We start from the raw sequence: 24,775 nt of genomic DNA, 5'->3' as shown, positions 1-24,775 counted from the left end.
AACTTAAAGAACCACTCCTGGGCAGTGTTAGATAGTGTCACGGGGAAGATCCTGCAGCGGGCATCTTCTGACACTTTCTGTATATCCATTTGTATCTCAAACTTGTTAACGTGAGATACTGGGTCTCCGTACCCATAAAAGTTCGACAGTGTTGTCATCTTGAATTTACTGGGGATTTTAGCCGCAGCAATCCTTTGTACAAAGGGAGTGCCCCTCCTCCTATCATACTCTATATGGGACGTTAGTCCCCTGACCAGCTGCTGTACTGCCTAGTTCAGAGCATCAATCTGAGCTTGAACCGCTTCTGGGATCGCAGGGGCGACCGGTGCCGAGGGAGCGTGTTGACCCAAACTCTTAAGTCTCCTTGTTTTGATGATTAACAAATATTTGATTATTATTTGTTACTAATGATTTGTTGATTTTGTAGCAAAAACTAAAGTGAATTAGCACTTCAAAGTCAAAATTATGACCAAGGGCAAAATGGTCATTTTACCAAGTTTTCCGGAAACGACCCGAATTGGACTTCAAGACTCAAGAAACTCAAGATAAAGGTTTAACTTCATTTCTTAGTCTTGTAAAGTGATTGCAAGTATACTTTAAGTCATAAGTATAGAATTTGGCTCACTCATGCACTAAAAAAAATGGTGATTTTTTTAAAATGAGAAATAATTATCCTAAATTCACTTTTAAGAAAATACATCCCGATACGGTCGTAACGCAATTGGAATTTTTGAAATCGGATAAACGAGCTAAAAGTTATAAAGAATTGAAAAATGGGAAAATAGGCTTAAAACTGATTTTGCTCTCTGTTTGCCATCCGGAATTCCGGATGGGCAACCGGAATTCCGGTTGCTTCCAACCGGAATTCCGGTTCCCTCATCCGGACTTCCGGTTCGCGGCAAACAGCTTCGCAAATTAATCCCTAACGGCTATAAACGGCTAGTTTTTTCCCAAACTCTATATAAACTCGTCTTTTACTTCAAATTGGTTGTTGGCTGAGCATTTATTACATATACCAAACCAAATCCATTGATTTCAAAGAGCTTTCAAAGTTTAACTCATCCAAACACATATTCACACACTTGAGCCAAAATTTGTATTTATTTCTTCTAAGTGTGCTTGCTAATCACTCTAGGTTTCTCATTGTATTATCATACTTCTAGAGTGATTTTTGCTTGCAATATCAAACACATTCCCATATTGAAATTGAGGTGAGGTTGGCACCGGTTTTGTAAACAACCCGGTTAGAGTGAGATTGGCACTTCAACAATCCGAAAAAGAGGTTGATAGTCCTTGGTGGTGGAAAACTATTGTAAGAGGTTTGGAAATACCTTGGTGAAAAATTCCCAGTTGTAAGGGTTAGTCAAGCCCGCTAACTTGGCTCGATAGTTGAACTCAAAGCTAGGTCCTTAGCTTTGAAGACCAAGGACGTAGGTGGCTTAGTTCTACCGAACCTTGTAAAATTCGAGAGTTTGCGATTTCTTAACCTTCAACTCTTTACATTACAAGTTTAACTATTTGCTATATCTATTTGATTGCCATATTATTTGCTTATACTTGATAAATTTGATTTATTGCATAATTTGGCATATTAAGTTTTAAATTTCCGAAATTAGTTTAAATTTCCAATTCACCCCCCCTCTTGGAAACATATCTTGGGTTAACAATTGGTATCAGAGCTAGGGCTCATTTAATTGATTAGATTTTACAATCTAGAGCATGGCGTTTCCAAGTAATTCACAAAATAACATGTTAGAAGGTCTAAGCACAACTAGAGCACCATTCTTTAATGGAGTAGACTTTCCCTATTGGAAAATTAGGATGGAAACATATCTTCAATCTATCGATTATGATTTGTGGCATATAGTGTCTAATGGTCCTTACATTCCTAAACATGTCATTAATGATAAAGAAGTTATTAAGACATATGAGGCATATGACGAAGAAGATAAGAAAATGCTTTCTAAGAATGCTAAAGCTAAATATGCACTTATATGTGGATTGGATAGAGATGTGTTCAAAAATATTGAACAAGCCTCTACCGCTTATGATATGTGGAAAATGCTTGAAGTCACTCATCAAGGAACAAATGCTAAGAAGGAAACTAAAATTCAAATTTATTCTACTCAATATGAGAACTTTAAGATGAAAGCGGATGAAACTATTGCTAACATGTATACTCGTTTCACTACTATCACTAATGGTTTGAATTCTCTTGGCAAGGTACTTTCACAAAAGGAGATGGTGACCAAGATTTTGAGAAGTCTCACCAAAGCCTATCAAGGCAAAGTGATTGCCATTCAAGAAGCCAAGGATCTCTCAACACTTCCTTTGGAAGAACTAATTGGCTCACTCATGAACCATGAAATTTTCATGAGTGCACAAGATGAAGAGGAAGTTGAGAAGAAAAAGAAGACTATTGCATTCAAGTCTTCCTCCTCCCGTGCCATTAGTGAGGACGATGAGGATAGCATGTGTAGCGACATGGAGGACTTGGCACTCTTCACAAAGAAGTACAAAAAGTTCATGAAATTCAAGAAGAACTTTGGGAAGAAGCCACAAAGAGGAAGTGATTCAAAAGAAAAAGAAAGAAGGAGCAAAGATGATCCACCAATTTGCTTCGAATGCAAGAAGCCCGGTCACATGAAGATGGATTGCCCAATGAGAAAGAAAAATAAATACAAAGGAAGGGCAATGTTGGCGGATTGGCTAAATAGTGATGAGGAGGACTCCGACAATGAGGAGAAGAATGAAGTAGCTAACATGTGCATGATGGCTCTTGATGATGGGGTAAGCATTTCTAGCCAAAGTGATTATGATAGTGAAAATGATGATGATAACTTAGAAATACCATATGATGAGTTGTCTAGTTCATTTAAGGATCTATTTAATGATTTTGGAAAATTGCTTGTTAAAAACCAAACTCTTAGAGAAAAGACCAACATGCTATTAAAAGAAATTGAGATTTTGAAATTAAATGAAAAAGAACTCTTAACTAAATCTCAATGTACTACTTGCTCCTCTTATAAGAAAGAAATTGGAAAATTGCATGATAACATAAAAAGCCTTAAGAATGACATATATACTTTTACAAAATGTAAAGAAGGCTATGAACTTATGCTAGGGAGTCAATCTTGTGGTTTTGGAAAAAGTGGTATTGGATATGATCCTAGTAGGAAACAAAAATTTTTGAGAAACTTCTTTGTAAAACCAACTAGCCTACCACACTTTACATGCACATATTGTAACCAAGATGGTCATACTATTTCATATTGTCATGTAAAGAGATATGCATATCTAGGCAAGACCAAATGGGTACCAAAGGGTTCCAAAACTAACAAGAAAGGACCCAAAGTTGTTTGGGTACCAAAGGCCAACAAATGATTTTATTTTTGTAGGAATCAACAAGGAAGAGCAAAAGCTTGTGGTTCTTGGATAGTGGTTGTTCCAAGCATATGACCGGTGACCCATCAAGATTTTCGAGTTTTAAGAGCAAGGAAAGTGGCTTTGTCACTTTTGGAGACAATTCAAAAGGAAAAATCTTGGGCATTGGTGATATCGGTAACATATACTCTCCATGTATTAAAAATGTGCTTCTTGTTGATAACCTTAAACATAATTTACTTAGTATTAGTCAACTATGTGATAAAGATTTTCGTGTTGTTTTTGAATCCTCAAAATGCTCCATTGAAAATGCTTCAACCAATGAAGTTATTTTTGTTGGAGAAAGGAAGGATAATGTTTATGTTATTGATGTTGATTCCTTTGATAGCAAAAATAAATGTTTAACCGTTATGAATGATAATTCTTGGTTGTGGCATAGAAGATTAGGACATGCTAGTATGGATTCTATTTCAAAGTTGGTTAGAAAAGATCTTGTTGTTGGTTTGCCATCTATTCCTTTTGTTAAAGATAAACTTTGTGATGCATGCCAATTTGGAAAACAAATTAAAACATCTTTTCATTCCAAGAAAGAGATTTCAACCTCTAGACCTTTGCAATTGCTTCATATTGATTTATTTGGTCCTTCAAGAATTGCTAGTCTAGGTGGTAAATACTATGCATTTGTGATTGTTGATGATTTTTCTAGATTTACATGGGTTATATTTTTGAAACTCAAAAATGATGTTTTGGAAAATCTAGTTAAATTTTGTAAGAGTGTGCAAAATGAAAAAGGGTATTCAATCACCTCCATTAGGAGTGATCATGGTGGAGAGTTTGACAATGATGCTTTAGAATTGTTTTGTGATGAACATGGTTTTAACCATAACTTTTCGGCTCCAAGAACTCCACAACAAAATGGAGTTGTCGAAAGGAAGAATAGAACAATTCAAGAAATGGCTAGGTCAATGCTCAATGAAATCTCATTACCTAAATATTTTTGGGCCGAGGCCGTTAATACTTCTTGTTATATTTTGAACCGTGTTTTCATTAGGCCTAACATGAATAAAACCCCTTATGAGCTTTGGAAAGGGAGAAAACCCAACATTGGATATTTTAGAGTTTTTGGATGTAAATGCTATATTTTGAACACCAAGGACAACCTTGGAAAATTTGATGCAAAATCCGATGTTGGAATTTTTATAGGTTATTCAACACATAGTAAAGCTTATAGAATTTATAACAAAAGAACTAATGTTGTTGAAGAATCTATTCATGTTGCATTTGATGAGTCTAACCCTCCTACAAGCAAAAGTGTAGATGATGATGTTGTAGGTTTGGGAGAAGAGGTTCAAAAGCTTGACATTGGAGAATCATCTAACGCTCCATCACAAACTCCCAAAGAGGAACTACCCGAGGAAAAGGTAAATGAAAGCAAAGGTATGGATTCTAACCTCCCTCATGAGTGGAAGTTCAAAAGTGCTCATCCTATAGACCAAATTCTAGGTGATCCTTCACAAGGAGTCACAACTAGAAGCTCCCTTAGAAACTTATGTAATTTCATTGCTTTTATTTCTCAAATTGAACCAAAGAATTTTAAAGAGGCCGAGTTCGATGAATCTTGGCTTCTAGCTATGCAAGAAGAAATAAATCAATTTATTAGAAATGATGTTTGGGAGTTAGTTCCAAGACCGTCACACCAATCGGTGATTGGAACAAAATGGGTCTATAGAAATAAGGTAGATGAGCATGGGGTCATTGTGCGTAACAAGGCTAGATTAGTGGCCCAAGGTTACAATCAAGAAGAAGGAATTGATTATGAGGAGACCTTTGCCCCGGTAGCAAGACTTGAGTCCATAAGAATGTTATTAGCTTTTGCATGCCACAAGAATTTTGTCTTGTATCAAATGGATGTTAAAAGCGCTTTCTTAAATGGATACATTATGGAAGAGGTTTATGTCTCTCAACCCCCCGGTTTTCAAGATCACAAACACCCTAACCATGTTTACAAATTAAAGAAAGCATTATATGGTTTAAAGCAAGCTCCTAGAGCTTGGTATGATCGTTTAAGCACTTTTCTTATCTCAAATGGTTTTTCAATGGGAAAAGCGGATAATACACTTTTTATTAAAAGAAAATCAAAAGACATTATTATAGTACAAATCTATGTTGATGATATTATTTTTGGTGCTACTAATGATGTTCTTTGTGAAGAATTTTCAAAGTGTATGCATAGTGAATTCGAGATGAGCATGATGGGAGAGCTCAACTTTTTCCTTGGACTTCAAATAAAGCAACAAAAGAATGGAATCTTCATAAGTCAATCCAAGTATATCAAGGATCTACTTCAAAAGTTTGACTTGGCCAATGCAAAGTCCATGAAAACCCCTATGAGCACCTCCATAAAGATGGACAAGGATGAAAGTGGTAAGGATGTTGACATTACCAAGTATCGAGGTATGATTGGCTCATTATTATATTTAACCGCTAGTAGACCCGATATTTTGTTTAGTGTTGGTCTATGTGCTAGGTACCAATCATGTCCCAAGGAATCCCACTTAAGTGCCGTTAAGAGAATCTTTAGATACTTGATAGGCACAATGAATCTAGGACTTTGGTATCCCAAGAACTCAAACTTTGAAATCATTAGTTACTCGGATGCGGACTTTGCCGGTTGTAAGTCGGATAGGAAAAGTACTAGTGGAACATGTCACTTTCTAGGAAACTCTTTAGTGCCATGGTTTAGCAAGAAACAAAACTCGGTAGCCCTATCCACAACTGAAGCCGAATACATAGCCGCCGGTAGTTGTTGTGCTCAAATACTTTGGATGAAACAAACTCTTAAGGATTTTGATGTTGATTTTGAATGTACACCCATAAAGTGTGACAATACTAGTGCCATTAACCTCTCTAAGAATCCAATCTTGCATTCTAGAGCCAAGCATATTGATATAAGGCACCACTTCCTTAGAGACCATATCCAAAGAGGAGACATTATGCTAGATTTTGTGAGCACCAATTTCCAACTAGCGGATATTTTCACCAAGCCTCTTAGTGATGAGAGATTTAGTTTTATTAGAAGAGAGCTAGGAATGACCAACATAAATGAAATTTAAGGTTTACTAGCTACTTGAATATCATATCTCTCCTTACTTACTTATGCATGTATACTCTCACTATAATATGATTCTATGCATAAATAAGCAAAATCTTATAACACTTGACCTATTAGATATATGTCTTTGAGGATAACAAATTATAGGTCATGATATGAATCTTTGGTGAACTTTGAACTCATTTTTGATTGAGTAAATATGTGAATTTTTGCATATGTGCCTAGTATATGTGTTTATGTGTTTAAACTTGACTAAATAAGTCTATCTAGTATGCCTATAGGGTTTCTATGCTTGAATTACTCTTTGAACAATTTTTAGGTATGCTAAGTATTGAAAATTTGTTAGTTTTTGCTTAAATGAGTGTTTTTCGCCAAACTTACTCAATTTTCAACATTTTTCAAATCCGTCAGTTTGAGCACCTCACATTTAACACATTTGAACTATTGCAAAAAGAATTTTTCGATTTGGTTGCATAAAACTCATTTTTGGTAGACTTCTACTTTTCAAGGCCTTTTTAAGGCATTTTTCGAAAAATCTACCCAAAATGCTCAATTTTCATCATTTTTCAAAACCGTAACTTCCCTCATCTCACATTTAACATTATTGAGGTGTTGCAAAAAGAATTTTTCGATTTGGATGCATACAACTCATTTTTGGTAGATTTCTCCTTTTCAAGGCCTTTTACGGCATTTTTCGAAAAATCTACCCAAAATTCTCAATTTTCAATATTTTTCGATTCCGTCACTTCACACACCTCATATTTAATATTCTTAAACTGCTGGAAAAATAATTTTTCAATTTGGTTGAACAGATTTCGTTTTTGGTAGGTTTTTGGCTTTCTTGAATTCTTTTTTAAAACTTACCGTAAATCGTCATTTTTCAACATTTTTCAGATTTTCTTGTTTGAGCATGTTCATTTTCTCATATTTTAGGTGTTAGAAAAAGTTTGGAGTCAATTGGGTTAAAAACAAAGTTTTTGGGCACTTTTTCGAAAAGTGGGCTGGGCTGGTGCACCAACCGGAATTCCGGTTGGCTGTGCACAGACCAACCGGAATTCCGGTTGGCGCCTGACAGCAGCCCTTCAGTTTTTTTTTTTTTTTTTGCCTTTTTTTAAATGTTTTTGTTCAAAATAAAAACCCTACCCACGACTCTTTTTCCCCATTCTGACTCTACACCCTAAAATACAAGCCTCCTCTCTCTTTCCTCTCAAAAATCACTCCCTCAAACCCTCACTTCATCATCCATTTATCTCCAAAACTCTCTTTCTTTTCTTGTTTTCCCTTCAATGGCCTCATCATCCAACCCAAGGAAGAGCAAGAGGGTTCTCAATGCTGAACAAATCAGGGAGAAAAGGGCTAAAGGCAGAAATGAACCCACTCTCTTCTACAACCAAGAGGACTTCAATAGGTTCCATGAAGCTTTCTCCTCTAGGCCTATTATCAAAGGTAAGTTTTGTGACCTTCCAAGCCTAGCTTGTGTCAAATTCAGTTATCACTTTGAAATGTTAGGGTGGAAATCATTTATCAATATTAAGACACCCATGTACCCTAGGTTGGTTAGAGCCTTCTATGCTTGCATCAAACCTAACCATGCACCCCTAGGAGTTAGAGGCACTATTGGAGATGTCCCCTTTGAACTTAATGTAGAATCTCTCAATACCTTGCTAGGAGCACCAAATTAGGGACTCTTGCTAGAACCAAAAACCACTCTTAAGAATGATGAACTTTTTGCTATGAATGAGTGTTCTAGAGTCCTTTGTGGAGAAGGCCCCATTTTCATCAAACCAAAGTTTCACAATCTTACTTTAGAAGCCAAAATTCTCCAACTTTTTATCATCAACAATCTTGCTCCTAGAAGTGGTCATAAGGATGAGGTCAACAACATCGATATATTCATTTTATACCTTATCCTCACCAAAAAAGCACGAATCAACCTAGGGCATCTTATTCTTCGATTTATTGTTGATGTGAATAAACCCAACATGGTTAAGTCCCTCCCATTTGGCTTTCTCCTTAGCTACCTCCTACCTCTCTTAGGAGTTCCCATCTCGGGTGAAAAGAAGGTTGGTCCTACCGAAGGGGATAAGCTCGGTCCTAAATCTTTCACAAGCTTAGGGTATGCTCTTATCAACAATAAGTGGGTCTTCACTCCCAAAAGAGGCCAAAGAAGGCAAGAGGGCCTTGAAGTAGGCGACGAAAGTGAAGAAGAGGAGAGCTTTGGACTACCCGCAAGCGAAAGTGAAGACGAGGAGCAAGCCGATGAAGAAGAAGCTCCAATGCCTCAAGCATCTCAATTCAACCTTGAGGAAGCCTTTGCTCGTCTTCACACCGACATGAACACTCAATTTACCAACCTGCGGAGTGACATGGCACAAGGCTTCCAAGATGTTCGTAATGAAATGGAGGAGATGAGGGCCTACATAAGGCGGTTTGGGGGGCCACCATCATAGGCATTTGCATGTTTTTCTAGTCTTGCATTCCTTTATGTTTTATTTTATTTTTCTATGTACTTATGTGTTTGCATGGTTTTATGCCTTATGTATGAATGCTTAAACTATTTAATCTCTGTTTGTTTATAATTTATTTTGTGAATTCCTTTGCCATCCTTTTTGATGAATCAAAAGGGGGAGAAGTGATAGGATTATTTTTTAATATTTGGCAAAACCTCAATATCTAAGACTAACAATGTTATTTGAACTTAAGTGATATATTGAGGGGGAGTTTACAAAATCATGCAAAGTAAAACTAAAAGGTAAATTTCTTTTATCCTTGCACACATTAAGGGGGAGCTAATCCAATATTCATATTTAAAAATATATTCTTTCCCTTGTAAAATAATCAAATATTTGATATCATCAAAAAGGGGGAGATTGTTGACCCAAACTCTTAAGTCTCCTTGTTTTGATGATTAACAAATATTTGATTATTATTTGTTACTAATGATTTGTTGATTTTGTAGCAAAAACTAAAGTGAATTAGCACTTCAAAGTCAAAATTATGACCAAGGGCAAAATGGTCATTTTACCAAGTTTTCCGGAAACGACCCGAATTGGACTTCAAGACTCAAGAAACTCAAGATAAAGGTTTAACTTCATTTCTTAGTCTTGTAAAGTGATTGCAAGTATACTTTAAGTCATAAGTATAGAATTTGGCTCACTCATGCACTAAAAAAAATGGTGATTTTTTTAAAATGAGAAATAATTATCCTAAATTCACTTTTAAGAAAATACATCCCGATACGGTCGTAACGCAATTGGAATTTTTGAAATCGGATAAACGAGCTAAAAGTTATAAAGAATTGAAAAATGGGAAAATAGGCTTAAAACTGATTTTGCTCTCTGTTTGCCATCCGGAATTCCGGATGGGCAACCGGAATTCCGGTTGCTTCCAACCGGAATTCCGGTTCCCTCATCCGGACTTCCGGTTCGCGGCAGACAGCTTCGCAAATTAATCCCTAACGGCTATAAACGGCTAGTTTTTTCCCAAACTCTATATAAACTCGTCTTTTACTTCAAATTGGTTGTTGGCTGAGCATTTATTACATATACCAAACCAAATCCATTGATTTCAAAGAGCTTTCAAAGTTTAACTCATCCAAACACATATTCACACACTTGAGCCAAAATTTGTATTTATTTCTTCTAAGTGTGCTTGCTAATCACTCTAGGTTTCTCATTGTATTATCATACTTCTAGAGTGATTTTTGCTTGCAATATCAAACACATTCCCATATTGAAATTGAGGTGAGGTTGGCACCGGTTTTGTAAACAACCCGGTTAGAGTGAGATTGGCACTTCAACAATCCGAAAAAGAGGTTGATAGTCCTTGGTGGTGGAAAACTATTGTAAGAGGTTTGGAAATACCTTGGTGAAAAATTCCCGGTTGTAAGGGTTAGTCAAGCCCGCTAACTTGGCTCGATAGTTGAACTCAAAGCTAGGTCCTTAGCTTTGAAGACCAAGGACGTAGGTGGCTTAGTTCTACCGAACCTTGTAAAATTCGAGAGTTTGCGATTTCTTAACCTTCAACTCTTTACATTACAAGTTTAACTATTTGCTATATCTATTTGATTGCCATATTATTTGCTTATACTTGATAAATTTGATTTATTGCATAATTTGGCATATTAAGTTTTAAATTTCCGAAATTAGTTTAAATTTCCAATTCACCCCCCCTCTTGGAAACATATCTTGGGTTAACAGAGCGTACTCATCATGTCTTTCCTGACGGTCATTGAGTATGTCCCTTAAGTCATCATCCCTACATCTTTATTCTCTAACTCCTAGCCGATCAAAGACATTCTGCTGCCTGGGTTGACCCCCAGCGTCATGGCTAGCTAGCCTATTTTCTTTAGGCGAGGAGTTCTGCCTCCACATCTTCCCTCATTACTCCGACCAGCATTTCCTTTACCGGAATCAGCTTCATTATATTCATGGCCATCTCTAAACTGTGGCTGACTACGGCGTGACTGGCTATTCACGCTATTTCCAACTCAGGCTGGCATTTCTCGAGCGTCAGGGGGAGGCCTGCGCTGGTCGTTGGGTCCCCGTGCATTGTTATGCCATGGGGGCCGTTGACCATAGAGCCTGACTCGATGTTCCTTCTGTTGGTAGAAGGACGTTGTCCCCTGCTCGGTAGATTCTACTCTTCATCCCCTGGGCGTCAAGGGCTGCGGGGCGGCTGCCCGACCTTATTCTGCCTCGAGCTCTGGGGATTGCCTCTACCAGCCTGAGAGGGAGGTTGCTGCTCAGGATCCCTAGCTGGGACATCATTCTGAGCCAAAGGTGGCTGCTCCGGCCTTTGAGGGCTTGCTGGCTGGAGCGGAGGCCTAGGATTGGGAGCTCTCTGAGGCGGCGCACTCGGCAGCTGATCTGGCTGAGAGGCTGGCACAGCCTGACTCCGAGCCAATTGGATAACTACTTCAAGAGCGGTCATGGCATCCCTCTACCAACGGTCCATGTCCGCCTACCGCTCACTCAGCTCCTAGCGCTAGCGTTCAATTTCCCTCTGCTGCATCGCCATTGTCTCCGCAACATTCTCCTAATTGGCCCTCAGATTAGCTAACTCATCCTGCAACACTCCCAGTGTTGCCCTCAGTGTTTTGCAATCTAACTCCTCCTTTTCAAACTCCAAATGTGGTTCATTCTCAGCCACATTTGGGGGAGGAGGTTGGGATGATGCAGCGCCAGCAGTCTGTCCAGTCTTCTTGGATGTCTTTGTCATTAGATTTTCTCACAGTATTTTATCAATCTCTCAATGAAAGAACCAGAATGTTGACCCTCGATTTGGCCAATGACACAGAGTCGAATATACGACAGAAAATGAGACGACAAGTAAGAGTTTAATCTAATGGAAAAGAAGAAAACACCAACGATTTGTAGTGGTTCGGCCCCAAAGAATGGTAATGACCTAAGTCCACTTAGTGCTATTATTAATATTGAATCCCAACACCATGATCAAAGAACTAGGGTTCTTGAGTTTCACAAACCTTGGGAGAATTACAATAAAACGATGGATAATCGCACTATAGCTCTCTCTCTCAATATTCAAGAAAAAGATTCCAAGATCAAAAGTCCCCTCCTTAAGCTATTTCATGCATATTTATAGGCTCAACCTTAACTCCCATTAATATTTGTGTATCGCGGCAATAAAGAGGAAATATTCAATGTAATTATTATAGGATTACATTCTTAGAAGGGAATAAACCGAATCATACGACCAGCCTAGTCGTACCTAAAAGTCAGACTTAATGAAGCAATGTGCATCTGGTCGATAATCGAACAACACCTTTTCACTTCAATTCTTCCACGTGTCAACCACGTGTGAGAAATCCTTGCCACATCATTATCAGCCATTTTTGGGTAAACAACATGTATCTCATGCATCACATGCATCACATACTGGGTGCAGTTTTCTTACCTTTGGTCCAAGCACAGGTTACCAATAAACGAGCCCCAAGCACGATCCTGATTCCAAGCCCCTAGCGATAACCTAATCACAACCATAAATGATGTTTCAATGAGTTCAAGTTCCAAAACCCAATCTCGGGACCAATACCGCGTTCTCGGGAACTCCGATTCCACCAAACAAGGTGGTGGAATCATCCCCCGAGCCCTCGGGTTAAAACCCCAATAAGTACCAAAAAACCTCATTTTGAAGATTGTGTAGTACTACAACACTACCTTTGGGCTCTACAAAACTACAAACAGACTCAAAACCCCCCAAAACAAAGCACCTAGCGTTGTAGCACTACCACCCTAGCGCTGCAGCGCCCAAACTAGAAATTCTGGGTTTTAGCTTTGTGTTCTTTGAGTTCTTCAAGCTTCAAAGGTCCAAATCACACCCCAACCTATCCAAATCTCAAAATTAAAGTTCCCAAACATCCTAATATCTCAAAACCAAAAAAACTCAAGCTTCAATTCATCCAAAAACTCATCAAAACACAAAATCCAATCCAAGCTTAAAAACTTTAAAAATTAAGAACTTAAAACTTGGATTACCTCCGATTATGTCGTTTCCCAACTAAATCCTCTGGCTAATAAGCTTCTAATATTCCCTAGAATCGACATGTTTCAATCCTCGCTTGAATCCGAGTCCTAGAACTCAATTTTCCTTTGAAAATGTGATCGGGTGTTGAAAAGGGAACAGGAGGAAGAGAGAACGTTCTGAACGTTCTTTTATAATTCTAACAAGTTACTTCAAGCTTAAGTAACCTCAAGCAAATCCTAATGCTCGAGGTCCCGAAAACACTCCCGGGGGTAAAATAGTCAAAACTCCCAGAATTTCCCCTTGATCTTACTAACTCCCAATTTATCATCAAATATTTATTCCCATTACCCAATATCCCAGTAATGTGCTAAATACCCCTTGACTCACTCTGAGTCAAGTATAAATCCCGTTGTGACTTTCCCACTAGCTTACCTCCTAGGATCATCTCGTGTTGAGTAACCCTATCATAACCAAATAATAATGAAGCACCACACACATGCCACATATATGCCAAATATACCCGAAATGGCCAAAATATTAAAATCACCCAATTAAACAGGAATGGGTTCACATGCATATTTAATACACCTAACACATGCATATAATTATTTAATTGCATAATAAATCAATTATGGCCCTCCTGGCCTCCTAATAAAGGCCCTAAGCCTTATTAGGAAATTTGGGTCATTACAACTATCCCCTCCTTGTAGAAATTTCATCCTCGAAATTTATTTGAACAATATTGAATATAAAATTCCGCATATCTGATTCCAATTCCCAAGTCACTCTCTCGACCCTACTGTTTCTGTATCATACCTTAACCCAAAGTACAACTTTGTTCCTCAGAACCTTGTTCTTTCTGTTAAAATCTGAACTGGCTATTCCTCATAGGATCACTTAGCCTCAATCTCCAGATTCTCATAACTCAACACATGAGTCTCATCTGACACATGTTTCCTCAACATGGAAATATAAAATACATTGTATACAATCGACAGTGCCAAAACTGAGGTCAATCCAAAGGCAATCTGATTGATCATATCCAGGATTTCAAACGGTCCTACCAATCTAGGGCTTAATTTTCCCTTACCTCCTCTCCCCTTCCCATGGTGATACCTTGAGGGGTGGAGTGTACATAGTCAGCTGCTCGACCACCACGGCTAAGGGAAAGTGCAGGGACAAAGGCCCAAAACTTGTATTTTTCCATTAGAGTGGCTTTTGGTTGTATTAGACTTTTGAGGGTTGTAAATTATCACTTATACCATGTTTTTGGGATCCCATGTACCAAACACATGTTTTAATGAAAAATTAACCATTTATAATCAAAATCTTTTAATCCTAACCTGATAGTTGACTTTAGGAACACATTATTGTTCAAACAACTTGATTAGCAAGTCTTGCACTATTTTAAAATACACAGTGTAATGGTCTTAGTTATCCAAGGCATTACAGATGGCATTTAGACTGATCTGATGCATTGGGTGATGTGTTGAAGCGTTACAGGTGTGGCAGCTGGCAGGCGAATGAAGGAGCACCATGTGGCGCGCGTGCTGGCTAGCTAGCAGGGAACTGGGCATGCAGATCGGGTTGTGTTAGGTGATGCGGGTCACAGGTGTGTAGCGGACCAGATGGGTTGCTGGGCTGGTGGAGAAGGAGAGAAGGCCTGGGACACGTGGGTAGCCAAAATCGCGCCACGTGGTCCTGTTGGTGAAAGAGAGAAAAAAAAAGGGGCTAGGCCTATTTTCATGGGCTTTAGTCTTCAAAAATATCAGTTTTCTCCTATCTTTTTCAGATTTATATATTTCTTTTTTTTTTTTTGTTAATCCAAATGCCAAAAATGCAATTTATTCCTACAAAATAACAATAAATTAAATTATAGTTAATTATTTTCAATCATCAAATATATCATAATAATTCAATGAAAATAATAATTAAAACTTAATTTATTTTGACATTTTAGATCAATAAAGTTGCACTTTTCACCACTAATCAACGAGCACTTTAAGGGGTTAAGATTCATATTGTAGTGTTTAAGGATGGCAAAACTTTTTGTTAGATCCTGCACGTGCCCTTAACCATTTTTGACTATACCAGCATGTCATTAACGTAGACCTCCATGTTTTTTCCTATTTAGTCTCTGAACATCATATTTACCAATCGCTGGTAAGTCGTGCCAATATTTTTTAGACCAAAAGGCATTACTTTGTAACTGTACAAGCCTACGTCAGTTTTAAAACTGGTATTCTCCTCATCATGAGGGTGAATAGTGATCTAATTGTACCCTGACTAAGCTTCCATAAATGTGAGGATTTCATGCCTTGTAGTGGCATTAACTAATTGGTCAATCCTTGGTAGGGGAAACAATCATTTGGGGATGTCTTATTTAGATCGGTGAAATCTACACAAGTCCTCCATTTGCCATTGGGTTTTGGAACTAGGACATGATTAGAAACCCACTCGGGGTAGAAGGCCTCTCTAATAAGTCCATTTTCTTTTAGCCTTTGTACTTCTTATTTTATGTCCTTCGACCTTTCTTTATCAAGCAACCTCATTTCTTGTTGTACAGGCTTAAAGTTGTCTCTGTCTAGATTTAGAGCATGACTGATAATTGTGGGGCTGATGCCAACCATGTCCTTGTGCGACCAAGTGAACACGTCTTGATTGTTCCTAAGGAAGTTTACAAGTTGAGATTTGACTTCCTTTACTAAATGTTTTCCAATCTTGACTATCTTTGTTGGCTCATCTGTTGGTTTTTATTGATCAAATCAGAGATTATGCGCAGCGGAACAACAATCAAATTGTTAGATTAATCCCATAAGATTTCTAGATCTACTTCTTCACATGCATATATATATATTGAATCAAGGACATGAACAGAAAAATTACCTCAGGTCCTTCCTTGTTGCTATCTTTTCGTATGGCTAAATTCCTTGAGATCTCACACCAAGATCTTCCAAAATGTTCTCAGGCACACAAAGAACGAGTGTGGGCTCGCTATACAAATAATAGGCAATAACTATTTATCAGATGTTCTCAACACATGAGATCTAATAAAGTTTGGGCCTAGGTTTTGTGAAGAACAATGACTTTAGTTTTTGTCACTGTTCTCTTTCTCTGAGAGAGATTCCTAGATATTTTTCTATCCCTGAAAAGTTACGTTCTCTGAAAAAACTGATATCCAATATTTAATAATATCCAATATATTAAAATATTTGTTATTTTAAACAAATTAAAAATAACTGATCAGTTATCAGATTTTTGTTTAAATAATAATACTTTAATCATATTAAAATATCTCATTATTTATTTAATATTTAAATAACTAAAATTGTGGAATCAAGAGACTAAGTAAACTCTCTTATGCGTGTAGCACAATGCATGTGCACTGTGCCACACATGTACCACATGCCTGTGATGGCATGCGATTTTTTCTAATTTTTATTAGTATTTAAATACCAAAAATCCCAAAAATAAATTAATTCAAAATTAATTATATTTTTGTTAAATCAAATAATTAATTAATTACACATAATTAAACAATAATTGTGTTTGATACATAGAAAAATATTTTACTTATCACATAAGTCCTTTTTGCCTATTTTTTGTATTTGCCTTTGACAGTGATTGTTTGAGCCATTTCGGGGACCATGGACCTATAACATTAAGCTCCAATAAATTGAAACTAAATAATTAAACTCTTTAATTATAATAGTTAATTTATTAATTCTAATATTACTCCACTATAAATTTAGAATTGCACTCTTTATGTTATAGATATACTTTTACAGAAATCTTTTTCTTAAGTCGTCCATTGACATAACCATCTTACAATAGTCCAACCCTCTAATTAATTAGTTCATAAATTAGAATGGAAGAATTACCATTTAACCTTTCTAATTTACTTCTTATTCCTTAAGTATCATTAATTCACTAGTGAATAATTAATCTATAATCTAATTATAGATTTGAGCTCAAAATCATTAAGTTCCAGAATTAACTCTTAAGGGAACTAATATACGATCCGTTAGGAAAGATTAGATTCCGTATTGTTGATGCATGTTCCCAGCCATCCATGATATTAAATCTCCAAAACAAAAGTCATTAGCCTCATTCTTTGAAGAGACCTTAACGAATGAATCAAAAGATGTAATAAACATGAACAGGAGTTCATGAACACTCAGGATTTAGGTTGATCTATAAATGATCATCAGTTATGATATGAATTACAAGTCTTTATTGTTAAATGGTTTTTGGATAAAGACTCTAATTCATATCGGTCCATGTCATATATAATCATATTATATAAAGCACCTTTACCGAGATGTCTTTCCACATCAATAATCTGAATCTAGATTATTTGTATCATTATGATACTCAGTAAACCGTACTTACAACTCCAATTAAAGAATTCCATAACTTTAATTTGTTGTTGTTGACTATTTTTATTCATTCATGTGATCTTAATTCTCTCGTATTAATACAAGATCACATCCACAATAATGAATATGGAATTTTTCTGATATTTTCAAAATTATTCAAACAATAATTTAACAATCTAAATATAACAATAATAATAAACTATTGTATTTTTTTTTATTCACAGAAAAAACAAATGTCTTTACATGCTTTTAGGACACACTCCTAACATCATCCTGGTCAAGTGGGACTTCCTCCAAGTCTTCAATAACTCCCAATCTAGCATCGAATTCCCCAAAGAGAGGATCAATATCTTTTCCTCCACTTTGGGCAACTCCCTATTGGAGCTACTCGCCTCTTCTGAGGAGGTATTATCTTGTTGCTCGATGGTGCTTATTCCCATTTATACTATTGGCTTGCTAATTGCTGGTCCAAAAAATATCATGTTGGCCGTGGCTGAGCCTTTCTTAGCAGTTGTAATAGATTAAGTATAGTATTCCCGAGCCTCTCTCTAGTTTCCTTTTGCACATCTGATTCTGGCATTGGTAGGAAACTTCATCATTAAATGAAACACGGATGTTATGGCACGCAAGTCGATTAGGATCGATCTTCCTAAATGGGCATTGAAAGTCAAGGGAATATCGACCACAACAAACGTTGTCATAACCGTGTTGTTCGCAGGTGTAGCTCCCACTGTTATCGCTAACTTGATTGTTCCTGCTGGAATCATCCCTTCTCCAGTAAACCATACAAAGTTTGCATGCACAGATCTAGGTCCGGAACATATAACTTCATCCTTTCCAGGGTTGTTTTGAAAAGGATGTTTACTGAGGAACCATGATCTATCATCGGTCGTGCTACGATCATGTTGGCAATCTGGGCCTCGATTACCAAACGATCGTTATGTAGGAACTAGCGTGTATGGTGTCATCCTCAATGAATGTTATTGTCTTACGTTCATAGCAAGGAGTTTTGGGAATACGCTCTTCTATTGCCAGTACTTCATTCACTGGTTCTTGGCAAAGTGTTCAAGCATAGCGCTCTAAGACTTTTCTACTTTTGCTTGCCAGGTGTGGTCCTCTGCATATCATGTCTAGTCAACCAGCTACTGGAGCTAGCTGTAATGGTTGAGCTGGTGCATCCATATTGGGCACAACATATTGGTTTTGGTCAACAGGACATCGAACATATCTTCTCATGGCTTGATGGTTTTGGCGGATGAGAAATTTGATTTCTTCCTTAAGCTGGTTTGTAACACCCCACGTCACTATGGCTGCTTCTTGGAATGACGACTGGTCGTACAAACCAACATGAGTCTTTCCAGCGTGCTTTGTCCTCACTCGCACGCTTCCTGGGAAAACTTCCTAGGAGGTCACCCATCTTGAGATTACTCCAGGTCAAGCACACTTAACTTTGGAGTAATCTCAAGATTGGTGACCTCCTGGGAAGTTTTCCCAAGAAGCGTGCTAGTGAGGACAAAGCACGCTGGAAATACTCGTGTTGGTTTGTAGGGCCAGTCGTCATTCCAGAAAGCAGCCATAGTGACGTGGGGTGTTACATGGTTACACTCGTTGGTGTCATGTCCGTATTCGTTATGGAAACGACAGAAGTTGTTCATGTCTCTCTTACTTATGTCTTTCCTTATGATATTAAGCTTCCTATAAGGTACATCAGCTTGTGTAGCTTAAAAGACTTCTACTCGTGACCCCAAGAGCATAGAGTAGGTGGTAAAATGAGGATTGTACTCTTGTGGCTTATCATTGGCTTTGACCCTTTTGTTGTCTTTATTATTGCCACTGTTCGAGTTGTTGTTTCGTTTTCCACCTCTTTGGTTATTTTTATTTCCTTTACCATTACCATTGGTTGTCTAGTTTTGGTTATGGTTTGGAGCTCCATTATTCTTTACTGAAGCAACAATACTTATGCTTGCCTGATTGGCTTTATCTGCTCTTCTAACGGCCTCCTTTAGTTTGATAAACTTGTCTTCTCGATCAAAGAACTCCCTTGTTGAGTAGACGGTTTTCCTCCTTAGTTCAATTCATAGGGGACCCTTTACTTGGATTCCATCCATGATGCCCATCAGTTTTCCATCATCACTGACTGTTTTTGATCGGGCAGCCTCTTGCATGAACTTCTACACATAGTCCTTTAAAAGCTCATTCGACCCTTGCATAATGTCAACAAGGTCATTGAGTTCGGCAGGTGGGATACAAGCATCAAATAATTGTGAGTGAAAGAGCCTCACAAATGTATCCTATGATGTAATGGTTCCTAGCTCCAGTTTGAAGAACCATTGTTGAGCAGAATCGATTAGAGTACCTGGAAAGATCCTACATTGGACATCGTCTCTAACCCATTGGAGGTCGTCTCAAAATTGTTAACATGTCAGATGGGATCTTCCCTTCTAGTATACATCTTCCAAGTTGGCATCTTGAACTTGGGAGGCACTATTAGAGAATTGATCCGATCAGAGAAAGGAGACCCTTTCCTTCTTTCCAGGTTGATGCCAGCGAGCTTTGGGGTTGTTAGCTCTTGTACCATTTGAGTAAGAGCATCCAATTTCACTTGGATTGCAGGAGCAACTAGTGGTACAGGAGCTGATGCTGCAACTAGGATTGCAGCAGCCCTTGCTTGTGGTGCATGTAAGATTACCAGTGCAACGAGTCCAACAACATTGGAAGTGTTGCCCTCCTTAAGCTGATTAAGGACATCGCAAAGGTCAAGCTCTCTATTTCCCAGTCTATTAAAGACACTTCCCCCTCTTGGTCGCCCCCCAACATTTTGATTGTCTGTTAGAGGAGGACTAGGAGGTGGTCTCGTGGGACAATTCGTTGGCTCTTGCTACCTTTGTGGGACAAACGGTCCTTCAGGCTACACATTCTCCCTAGGTGTGATATCTTGAGGTCTAGGTGGCCTTGGTGGAACAAACTGTCCTCTTGGATTTTCATCTTGTCGATGGTCATTATACTATGGATGGTCATGAGGTTGGTAGTATCGACTATCTCCTTCATCATGATCATAACCATATCTATAAGTTGTTTGATAACTAATGATGGCATGTTGGTCATTTCTCCTTCTGTTTCTTCTATGATAATGACCACAGTTGTGTCCAGCATGTTGAGGTGGCTGGCCTCAATTTTGGCTAGCGGGTCTCTCATTCCTTAGTTATCGGAATTGAGGGCCAACTTTAGAATTCGGGGGCTGCCTACCTCTTGAGGCTGCTTACATGGGGTGCTCATTAGTAGGCCTTCCAATTCCAGACACTTATCTGGCACAACCTTGTTCTCTTTTAGGCAACACCTGTTCATCTTGATAGAGTGGTTGCTGCACTCTTAGCTGAGCTCCCCTATGGGAGTGATGACTCCTAGCAGGTCTAGGAGGGACCACCTGATCACGAGATAGCGATCATTGGGCAGGTCCTTGAGCTCGACCAGCTGGTCGTTGGGCTTTAGGATTTGCCTGACCAATGTTCTCAGGCTGAGGATCCACTGGTCGGGATTTTGCTGCTTAATTCTGTGACAAGACGACCTTTAGCAACCTTACCACCTCAGCATTGCGACAATCAGCTTCTTCTTGGCGAGCTTCAAGGGCTCGCTGTCTTTGGTCCAACCAGGATTGTAAATCTTGTCTTTGTTTGTTGAGGGCCTTAAATATAGCCTCTTGAGCTGCTGCCTGATTTTCATGCATGGGAACAAATTGCTCCTGCATCTGCCCCACGACCCTTTTCAGTTGTTCAAGGTCAGGGTACAGATCTTCTCCTAAGTCCACATGGAGCTCATCATGCTTGAATGTGGCTTGTAATGCCCTGGGTAGCCAATACAGTTACATTGTGTATTTATAAAGGTGCAAGACTTACTAATCAAATTGTTTAGTTGGAAATGTGTTACAAAAATCATTATTAAACTAGGGTTAAAATATTTTGGTCTCAAAAGATACATTTTATTTAAATAAACGTTTCATACATGGGATCCCAAAAGAAATAGAGTTTAAAGGACAGTTTACAAAATTTCGAGGTTATATACAACTACCAGCCACTCTAAGGGCAAAATAGACATTTAAGGTTCTTCTGTTTCTGCCCATCCCTCGACTGTGGCGGCCGAGCAGCTGACTATGTACATTTTGCCTCTAGAGCTCTCCAAATCAGGGTTGATCAAGCTTACCCTTGCCTTTACCTGCACCATGTAGCACCTGTGAGCCAAGGCCCAGCAAGAAAACCATAACATCATAGCATGATCAAACACCAATAACCAAATAATTCATTAAGCATAATCATATACTCAGCAGTCTATAACATTCACGTAATCAGCGAACATAATCAATAAATCCACCATCTAACATTCAAATATTCAGCGTATCATAATCATCAAATTAATATCAATAACCATGTCATGCAACAACCAGGGTCGACGCCCTTAGGTCGCACCCTCTGTTTACCCCACTGACTCCAGTCCGCTTAAACCGAGCTTAGTGAATATTAAGTTGTTCTCAGCTACCAGTGGCCGAGCCACACCCTGTGCACACTTGACACTCTTAGGTCATTTAATTCATGTTACATGGTGTAATACCATCATACAATATTTCATACAAGTATAGGGAACCCTTAGTCCCAACATAGTCACACAACCAGGTGCAGTTTTCTTACCTTTAATTCCAAATGTTCTGATTACGAGAAATGACCCTTGAGCACGATTCATTTCCCGAGCCCTAGAGTACACCTAGTCACAACCAAGATAAGGGATTCCATCAATAATAATTGAATAAAGGTTTCTTGACCAAGTTCTAGCCTTCGGAAGATTGAATTCCACCAAACACGGTAGTGGAATCGATCCCGAGCACCCTAGGTTAAGTCCCTGCACCTAAAACCTCCTAAAAGCCAAAAATACCCTTAAGAACCGCGACCCTAAGCCCCCCATGCCGCGGCTCGCCTCCAACCAGAGGCCCAGCCTCCCCAAACAGCACACACGGGCCGCGGCCCAACACTACCCATGTCGTGGCCTGCCCTTCACTTCGGCTCCTATTTGTTCTAGAGGGCCGCGACACACCAAGAACAGAGCCGCGGCCCGACCCCTTTGAACCCAGAAAAATCCTCATTTTCAACAACCAAACCTCAACCAAATTAACCCAAAACCATCCCAATAACACAATTTAACTATCACAAACACCCTAACATGTTTCCAGGAGTAAAACCCAACAAGAACCTAGCTTAAAAACTCATTAAAATCACACTTCAATCCTTGAAACCCAAAAGCTCATAAACTTCTTAAAACAGCCAGCAGTTCCCAGAATTCGCATGCTAAACCATAATTAAAAGCTTACCTTTATTGAAGAACAAATCCACCAAGTAGTTGCTGAACTAATTCCCAAGTCCAGCCTCAATTGAAGAAATTCCTAGCCCAAAATTCCTCCTTAGCTTCAAAGGTTAGCTTGCGAAATAGTGTTTCTAGAGGAAGCAAGAGTGAGAGAGAGAATAGCAGAGTCGGTTTAGCAAAGGTCTATTGTTTTCTTTGTTCTATTTTATCTAACTTAAGCTACTTAAGTTAATCCTAAGGCTCGGGGTAACATAAACGTCCATGAGGGCAAAATGGTAAATTTTCTCAATATTCCCTCCTAAACTCTCTAACTTCAAATATATTTCCAATTATTTATTTTCACAATCCAATAACCCAAAATAAATATCTAATACCCAAAACACCCCTTGACTCGCCCCGAGTCAGGTATTGGTTCCCGTTGTGACTTTCCCGCTAACTGGCTCCCTAGGATCGCCTCAAGCCGCATGCTGCAAATATATCTACATAATAATGTGGTCTCCATAATTATAACATATAATCATATTTATGCCATCAACAAGCCAAAATTACAAATATGCCCCTTTAAGCTAAATAGGGCCCACATGCATATTAATACCCATGAACATGCATCTCATATATCCATAAAATCATATAAGCATGCTTATCATAGAATCATGCATTAAAATCATTTAAATCACATATAAACTAATTATGCCCTCCCGGCACACTAATCAAGGTCATTAAGCCTTATTAGTGATTTTTAGGTCGTTACATGGCTGGTGGAGGCAGGTTTCCAGGGGGTAGGAAATTGATGAGCAGGGTGCAAAGGAGGGGTCTGACTGCTTGAAGGGCGGTCAAGATGGGCAGTGTTAGGGTTCTCCCCTTGTGGCTTTTGACTCTGGCTTCTAGTAGTGATAGCCATTGCTTTAGACGAATCTAGTAAAATAGAATCTTGGATTTCAACTCTCAATGAAAGCACCAAAATATTGACCAGTGTTATGGTTAACGACACTGAGTCAGTTTATACGATGGAATAAGAATTAAACGAATTGAAATCATGTAAACGACACAAAGAATTTTACAGTGGTTCATCCCCAAGAATTGGTAATGACCTATGTCCACTTGCACTTTTATTAATCAAAGAGATCTCGAACTCAAGATCAAGAAGAAACAAGGTTCAACTGAGTTTCTTAAGCCGAGAAAATAATACAATTCTAAGGTTTTTGTATGTAAAGTGTGTACAAAAGAAATCTCTAGCCTTTTCTCTTGTTATTTTCACTTAGAGCTAATGATTGAATGAACCTCTTATTTATAGAGAGTCTTAGTAGGCTATGGGCCCTTACAAGCAAATCTAGGCCCTACAAGTGTAGGTGTGGGGAAAGTACATTCAGTTACAGATTCAAATAACACAGGAATAATACAATTTAAATATCAATTATATAAATATCTTGGGATATTTGATGGTGTCTCGTGAAATCTGGATCTTTGGGTAAAAGTGTCATGCTCATCAAGCAAGTCTTGCACTCTCAGCAGCTTGATGTGGTGGTACTAGCTTGCTCCATCATCAAGCAGGTTACTTGAGCTTTGCTAAATAAGCTTTTAGATTCAGATGTAGCCCTCCCGAGCAGCTACTCCTTCTAACCCGCTCTATGAATTTAATGTGGTGTAATGTCACGGTCTCTTTCTTAAAAGCCATGTCATCAAGTCAAAATTGTGTTAAACAATTATAATAATGATGTTTTATAACATTTGAACTTATATTAAATATAATCGATAAATATCTAATTATAATAATGATATTTTATAATATTTGAATTATAAAAATGATATTTTACAACATTTAAATTAATATTAACATAATTAATAAATATCTAGTATAATAATGATATTTTATAATATTTGAATTTATATTAATATAATTAATAAATATATATTTTTAATTTATTTTAAAAGTATATTCCATTAAAGTTAACAAAAGAAACTCTTAAAACTAAGAATTTCAGTTATCTATGCATTGTTTTTTATATATAGATATATCTTTTTATATAAAAAAATGTGTAGATAACAGAAATTCTTGCTTTTAACGATT

General features: G+C 38.0%; 1 protein-coding gene across 1 annotated transcript; it reads left to right on the top strand.

Annotated features, from left to right (window-relative positions):
- The first annotated feature begins 1,632 nt into the window (after positions 1-1,632).
- LOC133791910 (uncharacterized) lies at positions 1,633-6,674 on the top strand. Its single transcript, XM_062229816.1, has 3 exons — positions 1,633-2,364; positions 3,432-4,670; positions 5,229-6,674. Exons 1-3 carry the CDS (start codon positions 1,720-1,722, stop codon positions 6,495-6,497), a joined length of 3,153 nt encoding a protein of 1,050 aa, XP_062085800.1. The 5' UTR covers positions 1,633-1,719; the 3' UTR covers positions 6,498-6,674.
- The last annotated feature ends 18,101 nt before the right edge of the window (positions 6,675-24,775 follow it).

Source organism: Humulus lupulus, chromosome 7 (assembly GCF_963169125.1).
Source record: "Humulus lupulus chromosome 7, drHumLupu1.1, whole genome shotgun sequence".
NCBI lineage: Eukaryota > Viridiplantae > Streptophyta > Magnoliopsida > Rosales > Cannabaceae > Humulus > Humulus lupulus.
The sequence above is the reverse complement of the archived record's forward strand: the minus strand, read 5'-3'. Positions and strand labels throughout refer to the sequence as shown.

Coding starts and splice junctions, on each gene's coding strand:
- LOC133791910 (XM_062229816.1), top strand. CDS start 1,720: ATGGCGTTTCCAAGTAATTCACAAAATAACATGTTAGAAGGTCTAAGC. Junction 2,365..3,431: donor TTGGCTCACTCATGAACCAT/GAAATTTTCATG, acceptor AGCTTGTGGTTC/TTGGATAGTGGTTGTTCCAA. Junction 4,671..5,228: donor CTATTCATGTTGCATTTGAT/GAGTCTAACCCT, acceptor CCGGTAGCAAGA/CTTGAGTCCATAAGAATGTT.